This window comes from Corylus avellana, chromosome ca5 (assembly GCF_901000735.1).
Source record: "Corylus avellana chromosome ca5, CavTom2PMs-1.0".
In the NCBI taxonomy this organism is placed as follows: Eukaryota; Viridiplantae; Streptophyta; class Magnoliopsida; order Fagales; family Betulaceae; genus Corylus; species Corylus avellana.
The window spans coordinates 728,773-737,727 of record NC_081545.1 but is presented as its reverse complement, the minus strand read 5'-3'; the positions used below and the strand labels follow the sequence as shown (position 1 = coordinate 737,727).

General features: G+C 34.1%; 1 protein-coding gene across 1 annotated transcript; it reads left to right on the top strand.

Moving 5' to 3' along the window:
- The first annotated feature begins 7,166 nt into the window (after nucleotides 1-7,166).
- Nucleotides 7,167-8,695, top strand: LOC132183117 (uncharacterized). The gene has a single exon (XM_059596515.1). It carries the CDS (start codon nucleotides 7,845-7,847, stop codon nucleotides 8,460-8,462), a length of 618 nt encoding a protein of 205 aa, XP_059452498.1. The 5' UTR covers nucleotides 7,167-7,844; the 3' UTR covers nucleotides 8,463-8,695.
- The last annotated feature ends 260 nt before the right edge of the window (nucleotides 8,696-8,955 follow it).

Genomic DNA, 8,955 nt, shown 5'->3' with positions numbered 1-8,955 from the left:
AAGTTAGCTCATTTTTTATGAGTTTTATGGATCGACTGAACCTGGCCAAGTGCATATGGACGGACGCACAAGCAAATTCGGACCATTGTCACCTAGAGTACTCTTAACGCCCCTTTATTCTTGAGAGCTAAGGAACATTCACGTAACGGAGTGTGGGACACTAAAAAAGAAAAGGAAAGTGACTCATTCACGAGGTACGACCCACCATTTTAGGCAAACACTTTTTCTTTGAGAATTCTTTAAGCTCATTTCCTTCGTCCTTCTTTCCCCAATACTAATAACTTAAGCAATATCGAAATGACTCGGTCGGAATTTGACGGGACACTTCGTACTTGACTTTCCTTCTCTCTTTGCATGTTCTCTGAATTCAAGATGTGCGACCAACTGATTCTTGATCAAATGTTGTTTCTCACGACAACACAAGCAGATCGATAAAACTACATTGCACCAGAAATCAGTACGTTTTGGCCTCAGTGGTTCTTCGGTTGCTGTCTTAAGCAGGGTGCACCTACTTCTTGCAAGAAGAATTTGCACGAAGCTGTTGATCAAGGTCATCTTTTAATTCATGGATGCTCATCAATTCGTATTAGTATTGGTTTTTCACTTCGCTGTCCCCAAAAGTAGCCTTCATAAGTATTCATAATTATTCATCATCTGTCAAATAAACATAAAGACGTGGGAAAGCTATTCATGGTAGACCAAAAAGTTATATACGAGTACTTGAGAGAAAAGCTTTTCCCTTGTCCCACCGACGGAGCCAGAAACTATTATAAGCAGAGGAGGGCTAAAAACATTTGTTGCTAGGGATCGACTAGTAGGCTGAAATTATTATTATTATTATTATTATTATTTACCTTAATGTATTTTTTCTTAGGAATTGGGGGGTGGAGGCATGGCCTATACCAGTCCCCTTCCTCCTCCGTCCCTACCTCCACCTCTTTGTGAACAACATCCCACTCTCTTAGTAGAGTTCCTTTTTCCCTTTTTTCCTTTGCCGCTCCCTAGCAAGAAGCATAGTGTCCTTTCCTTCCCTCCTTCCCTTCCTTTCCTTTTTTTTTTTTCCTCTTTTCATCCCCACTTTTTTGTACTTTATTGTTTCTCGTCTTAATGAAATTATATCTTGCTTAGAAACAATATGTATATATATTGTAAGGTTATGTCTCTTTTCGTGCTGGCCGGTTTGGAATACTTAGAACTAGAGCTAGGGGATCTCAATCCAATATTTGGAGCCCATCTAACCTAGAACTAGATTTAAAAAAAGAATAAAAAAAAAGAATAAAAAAAAAAAAAAAAAGGAACCAAGGGATTTGATCAAAGAAAGAGAGAGAACTAGAGCTAGGGGATTTCAATCCAATATTTTGGGGGAAAATGATCCTCTCCATTTTAAATTCCCTCAATTTCCTTTATGCATTTTAAAAAGTAGTGTTGTCCAAAAATTTTAATGATGGTAGTGCACTAAATACACTATATATCCTTCAAAATGCACTACATGGAGGAAATGAAAGAGATTTGAAATGGAGATCGATGATCCTTTTCTATATTTGGGACCCATCTAACTTGAACTAGATATATATTTTAATTTATATTTTGAGTTTTGGGGCAGTAGGCTTAATTTCTTTTTTTTTTTTTGACATGTTTACACAAGGGAAGGGGCCCCTTCCCTTGTGTGGACATGTCACAAAAATTTATATTTTGAGTAAAAGATCGAATTAATGCATTTATAGTCTTTGTGGTTTGGAGTTTTGACAAATAGCTAATTGGTAGTTTACTTAATTTAAAAAAGTAATTAATCACTCATTGCAAAAAATAATAAATTAATCTATGACACATGACATATGGGGCAATAGGCTTAAAATTTTGCGATTTCAACTTAACATAATTTTGATTAATAAAGTAATTTCCATACCCTTAATTAACCCTAATCAACTGAGTCAGCCCTTGCTAATTTTCTTTCATTGGGATCATGAACCTTTTCATGCAAAACATGCACCACCTAGCTATGAGTGAAAAAAAAGTAGCTTGATGTAGTGTAGGTGTGGTGGATTGCAAAACCAAACAACGCAAGATTAACAACCTTACTAAATCCAATAACAAAATCAAATAATTGAAGCAAAATAGAACAAAACTCAACCTTTGAGCATTTCTAATTGAAAACGAATGAAAATACAACATTTCTAATTGAAAAAGATTAACAACCTTACTAAATCCAATAACAAAATCAAATAATTGAAGCAAAATAGAACAAAACTCAACCTTTGAGCATTTCTAATTGAAAACGAATGAAAATACAACATAAATTGTGGCCAAAGAAGTCCTAGTTATTAGGCTTAAATAGAGAATAGTCATAACCGTACTAAAAATTGAAAAAAAGAAAAAAGAAAAAAAGATTATCGCGATATCGTTCGAATGAGATTAAATCTCGTTCAAACGAGACTTGCGATAATTTGTTCAACTAAGGCATCGATCATCCAAACGCCTTGGATTTTTGTACAATATTGCAACAATATTCATTTGAGCAATACATGTGATGCCTTGATCGAACAGGAATTGACAGATTCTTCTACTGATTGGATCATAAAATATATATGTTTCTTTTGTAGCAAAGAGTTGTTTCTTTTGACCATTAAAAAAGAAGAACTTCATAATGGCTCATTTAATTATGATGCTCTTTCATGAAAATGATTTGAGATATTATGCCTAAAGCCCTTAGTCGTTGTTAAATGCTGTGAAAATGTTTTTATATTTTTTTTAAAAGAAAAAGGAGGGGCATGAGCATAGCTTTTGGGTTAGGTTAGAAACTTCAATTCTATGGCAAAAAACCTCATATTAAATGGTTCTCTTGAATGTTAAAGCATTTTTAATCATGATTAAAAATGATTTAACATTCAAGAGAACCATTTAATACCCCTTTAGGTGGTGTACGTTAAAAGTATTCCATGAAACTAAGTAATTTCTCACAAATTTCATCAAAAACAAGGTTTAAATAAACTTGAAGAGTTGAGTGTACGAAGTATACTCGTTTAGGCTCATTGAGTGAGATACAGTCCTTAGATGGTTAACCTAATTAGGAAGAGGTCCAAATGGACCATTTCTAACCCAAGTCCTCATTATTGCCCATTACATAATTAAATTTTTCTTGAAGACTTATAGTAATTAAAGTCTTAGCTCCAGATTATTCTAGAAGGCCTAGGCGATGCTCTAGAGATTGTCAAATCCCTAAGGATGGAAGGGAGCTACTGGAGTCGCTATGGTCACGTAATCAATTAGCGAAAACTCTGCTCCAAAAGTTACAATCTTGAGAGGTTTGTCATGTTAAAAGAGAAGGCAATGAAGCTGCTCATGCACATAAGCCAAGAAGGCTTTAGCATGCGGAGATATCCAATTTGGTGAAGAGCATATTCCCTATTGCATTAGTCATGTTAACGTTGTATGAGTTGTACATGTATTTTGAGTAATGAAAATAGGGAATCCCAATTAAAAAAGAAAAAGAAAAAGTCTTAGCTCTAGATTCAAAGTCAGACTATATATATTTTATCCATAGTCCTACAATTACAATGAAACATTCATCAAAACTTAGATATGGTCCCCTCCAATTCTCATCAATCGATATGTGGACATTCCTTAAGTTACACTCCCCAACAACGGTTGGATTTCTTGATCTCAATGCATGCTTCTTTCAAGAAAAAATTTCTCTAAGTCAGAGCTCGAAAACATCTTTAATTAAATAAATTGTGGAATAATGTTAAGTTTGTCTGTCTTGTAGTCAAAATATAGAGAAAAATACGATCCCTTTTGTGTTTATGGGACTGCTTTATCTGCAACTAGCACCTGCAATTGGCCGACATGTGGCATTATCTTCGTTTCATTGCCTTAGCTATATTTACTTGTTTCCTAGGAGGATTTTCATTACCAAACTATATATATTTGTATTTATGTTAATTAATCTCCTAATTAAGATAGAGGATATAGCACTGCATACTAAAATTAAGTATATATATATATATACACCAGTAATTTCAATTGGATATGGATTGATTATGTATAGCAAATTAATAAAAACCACGATGACCAACTGATCCGGTTGTTGCAAAGGGGATGGCGTCGACGGCTTTGAGAGCTCCGGTAGAGATCTGGGGCTGCAAAAGGTGGATTTAGAAGATGATTTGTGCAGGCATTGAAAAAGGAAATAATGAATTGTTCTGAATAATTTTCAGGTTTGGCATGAGATTCATGTTAGAAGGGAGGCGAACGGAGCTTCTCATAATTAAGCTAGCTAAGGAAGCATTTACTCTCTTGGACGAATAAGTTTGTATGAAGAAGCTCCTTTTTTAATTCTTAATTAATATTGATCAGTTTTCTTCTTACAAGATAAACAATAAAGCTAGTTGACTTAATTAATTCCTTTTGGTTCTTATTTCGAATCCCAATTATCACAAAATTAATTATATAGTTTGGAAGGATGAAACAATTAGTGCTTACGCACTCCACAAATTGAGTGATATTATTGCTTTCTATTAATTAAGTTTAAGCTTGAAAATGTAATGTAATAACATTACTGGACTGGAGCAGATAAAAAGGAATAAAGAAAAGTATTGATGGTAATCTAGATTCTTGTATAGGATTTTGATTTTAATTCAGATTATTCTATTAAATAGTATCATCTATCTAGAGCAGGTTGGTGTACATGTAGTTATATTTAATTTTATTTTTTAGGGTTGTATAGAATATCTTTATATCTCTACAATCGAATACTAGCTCTAATTATAGTATTATACCACACTAGCATACAAATGTTGAACTCATCCATCATTAACAAAAGAGTGTCATTTTAAAAAACTTTAAAAATAATTTTCATTTTTACGTCACATCAAAATATTTTTATTAAACAAAAACTCCCAAAAATAAAAGTGAATATAAGCAGGCGATTATTAACCACCTAATAATCACTAATTACATATATAACCGCTTTTATAGGTTGTTGAAAAAAGCTGCCGACTGCCTACCTTTATTATATATATAAAAAATAATAATATCACAAAACGATTTTGTATTGGCGTTTTATATCATTTATAATATGCCCTAAAAGGAGGCATAAGATAGACCTAAAACATCAAAATAAGTCCATAATGGCCATACCTATGTACAAAGCGGTTATGCAGTGCGATTTTTGGTTTTAATAACCGCTAATCGGAGGTTATTCTAAAACCATAAACCTTCTAAGGCAATGTAGTTGCTGTTACTAAAATTTGATATCCGTATAAGATTGTTGAAGTTAGAGACCCTAACCACTAACCGTTATCACTTGTAGACCCCTACCTGAAAATATACATTTTGTTAATGCGAAATTCCCATTATCTCTCTTTAGATGTATATTTGCCACATTCACCCTACAAAAAAAAAAAAAAAAAAAAAGGAGAAACCCTAGTGACTGTTTCATGAAATAAAAAATTAAAAAACTGGTCTTCATTGAGTTACATCTTTCTTGTTGGCCCTATCACCAAGAAGAAAAATGTATGTGATGATAAATGAAGAGCAACTTGAGCTAAAATATATATATATAGAAATCCTTCAGTCCTCAACATCATTTCAAGCAGTGGTGGAAGAGTGGCCCATGTGCTAGACGCTTTGGGAGGCCGTTGTAGACACGCATCAAGAAAATGAGAAATCCAGGCATTGGATTTGAGCCGACCTCTGGCACTGCGTTTCACCAGCAATGGTGGAAAGTGGGGGCAACCTCTTTTTGGTAGGTATAAAAAAAAACACACAGATGGCCCTTGTGTTAATTAAAGCATACTTGAAGCCATCATTAGTGGCGCAATCCTGAAAGCAAAAAGCATTGCTTATAGCTAAAACTTTTAACCCTATATCTACATGCCCTAATGTCAAGATCTACATACACACATATATATAATTTTATATATTTATTGTTATCATTCAACCATTTCATCTAGAACTCATATTATTTATTTAACTGATGTTAATTACATCTGCATTGACTGACAACGTACAGAGCACTACTACAAAAAGAGGGCCAAAAGACAAAAACCATGAGCAAAATATAGCTGTTTAATTAATTTTTCCTATTCTTTTGTTATTCAGGGTAATTATGATTATGAAAAAGTTTATTTGGGTGTATGACCATTGAGTAATTATAAAAACCAAGTCAAACACAGACATTTGTTTTGGTTTTTATCAGGTGAAGTGGTTTATTTGAATATTCTGCTTTATGTTTGTCACCGAGTTTTTAAATGACAAAATATGTAGCTCTTCTTTTGTTTCTTCTATCTATGCTCACATCTTTTGAACTTAATAATAATCAAGCTTGTCTCTACATTTTTGTAATTATATTCTTAGATTTTAAAAAATTCAAAATTCTCGTGTTTTAAACTTTAAATGTATGAATACAAAAGTGCAGAAGTATCATGGGGTAAGTGAAATCTTCCCTAATACGAATGAAAAATTAATATAAAACAAGAGGTGGGATACAATTACAACTTAATACTTAATTCTTTCTTCAAAGGATTTGGTCTATGAGATAAGTAACAGACTTATTGGTTTTCTATAAGATCATGAATAATAATATATACCAATTTCTGTCCATTGCATATGAAGTTTTGATGTCATTGCAGCAAAGTTTCTAAATTTTACTAAAAGGTCCTCCTTCTTCTGATCCTGGGCTCCAGTCTTCCCTTGAATTTGCTGCAAAAGAGCTGATATTCTTTTAGGTCCCCATTGGCAGGCCAGCTGAGGTATATATTAATGATGGTTTGAATCTAATGGCACAGAATTGCTTGGAACAATTTGGTTTCTGCACAAAGTTGGTCTTTTTGGGTCAATCAGATGAGGGTTTTGAGTAAAAGAAAGTTTTTTGTTGGTGGAAAATAAGTAAACGATGAGTCTTTGGGTGATGTACCTTATTGAAGCTTCTGGTATGGTTGTGAGAAAATAATATAATTTTTCCTTTTACTCTTCTGTTCGTGGTCTTTTTTATTTTCTTTTGTCGACTCTTGTTTCTGCATTGAAATTGGAGGGGAAGTGCCATGTGGTGAGCTCACATATGTGCACATGGCTTCTCAAATTTCCATGCTCTGAGACTAATAAACAGTAGTGGGAAACCACAGGTTTTGGGTTTTTCAAGAGAATCAGCTGCAGAGGAAAACCGCCTGATTGGTTTTAAGAAGCAAAACCCCAGTTTTTTAGGAGCAATGGAGCTTGGGAAACTGTGAGTCTGTGATAAGAGAAACAACTATGTAATTTACTAGTTTTAAAAGAAAGAAAAGGAAAAAAAAAAACAAATTTCTTATCTTTTCCCTTTTGTGCAAGCCGGTGCAGGCACAGCTGTTAATCAAATCTCTAGGCACAGCAGCTTGGGCTGGTACAGATTTCTTCCTTATTCATTCCTTTTTCATCTGCCTATTAATACAATCTGCAGATTCTGCATGTTCGAGTCCCATAAAAATCTTTCCTTTTTAGCTATTTGTCTTTTCTAAATATAGACAATCAAGAAAAGCAGTGGAGCTTTAAATTGTGATTTCCCTTTGTATTATCTGCAAAAACACCTTATCCTCCTAGCTGTATTTGCTTTCTCAATCTATAGAAGATCCATCAATCTAATTTTATGATATCTTCATGACGTGTTCTGTTCTGTTCTTTCATCTGTCCTTGATCTATATTTAGCGTAATCCTTTTTCTAAGTAAAAGGTTGATCTTTTCCACCCATTTTGTCTTCCATTGATCTCAGCTACTGTTCTTGAAGTTCGATAAAAGGGAAAGTGATTGCTTTTTTCGTGCATAATTACTTTTCTCGGGATAACTGATTAGTAGGCTAGGCTTTTTTCTAATTCATGAACTTGGAAAGCAGAGTTAAAGACCAAATGGTTTGCTTTAGAAGAAACCCACTTCCATGGTTTGCTGTTCTTGCTCCATTGCTGATTTCTGCTGGTTTTTTGGGATTTGGGTTCTCCTCCGTGCTCCTTACATCTACAGTATTGATCATCTTGTCTACTGTTTACTTTACATTCTCAAAAAGCAGAGGAAGCTCATCGCAAATGGAAGATGTTGTGTCAGAACCTGATCAGCCTGAAAGTGAATCTATGTCAGAAAAGAAGGAAGACCAAGAAGTTCAATATTTTGTCACATCACCTGATTCGCTATCAGAGAGTGAAGGCATCTATCGCTTATCAACAAGTGAGGAATCGGATGGTTCAATTTCTGACGAGGAAAGCCTCATTGAAATTGCTCTTCCAAGTGGGCAATATGTTGGTCATACAGAAGAGCAGCCTAAGGTAATTAGTAAGCAGCAGAAAGTGGCTGCAGATTTCTCGCCTGAATCCTTTTTCCAGCCACATTGTCTGATGGAGCTTTTCTCTGATATAAATGAGATGAACGAGGAAGACAACTTGATTGAGATTGACATCTCCATGGGCTCCATCAAGTGTTCAAGGTTTGAGATCGAAGCTTGAGTTAGTGTTTAATTTGAAGTCATGATAAATAACTTTTACTGTTGAAGTTTTTGATCCGCCATGGATTTTGTTGAATTTAGGATGTCATGCATACTTTTATCTTTCTTTTACTTTGTTATGTTGTTGTGCATTGTGAAAGCTTCTGCTCCCAAACTTTGGATACCCATTAAGGCACTAAGTGTATTATGGTCCTTTGTTTTCTCTTAATGTACATTAAAGTATTAAAAGTTTGAAGGCCATTGCCAATTGATGGAATTCCACTTCCATTTCTTTTTCTACTGATATATCCTCATCTTTTTGTTCATGTTTTTGAACTATTCTGTGGGGTTCAGAAGACAACTCAACGCTGATCTTAAATCATTCTAATTGACTTACTCTGTTCAGATACATTTAAAGCACAATCAATTGCCAACAAGTTTAATTATGTAAGGTCAATTCTTTACGATGGAAAGCTGTTAACATCTTACTTTTGCTTTAATTTGCTTTCAAAAAG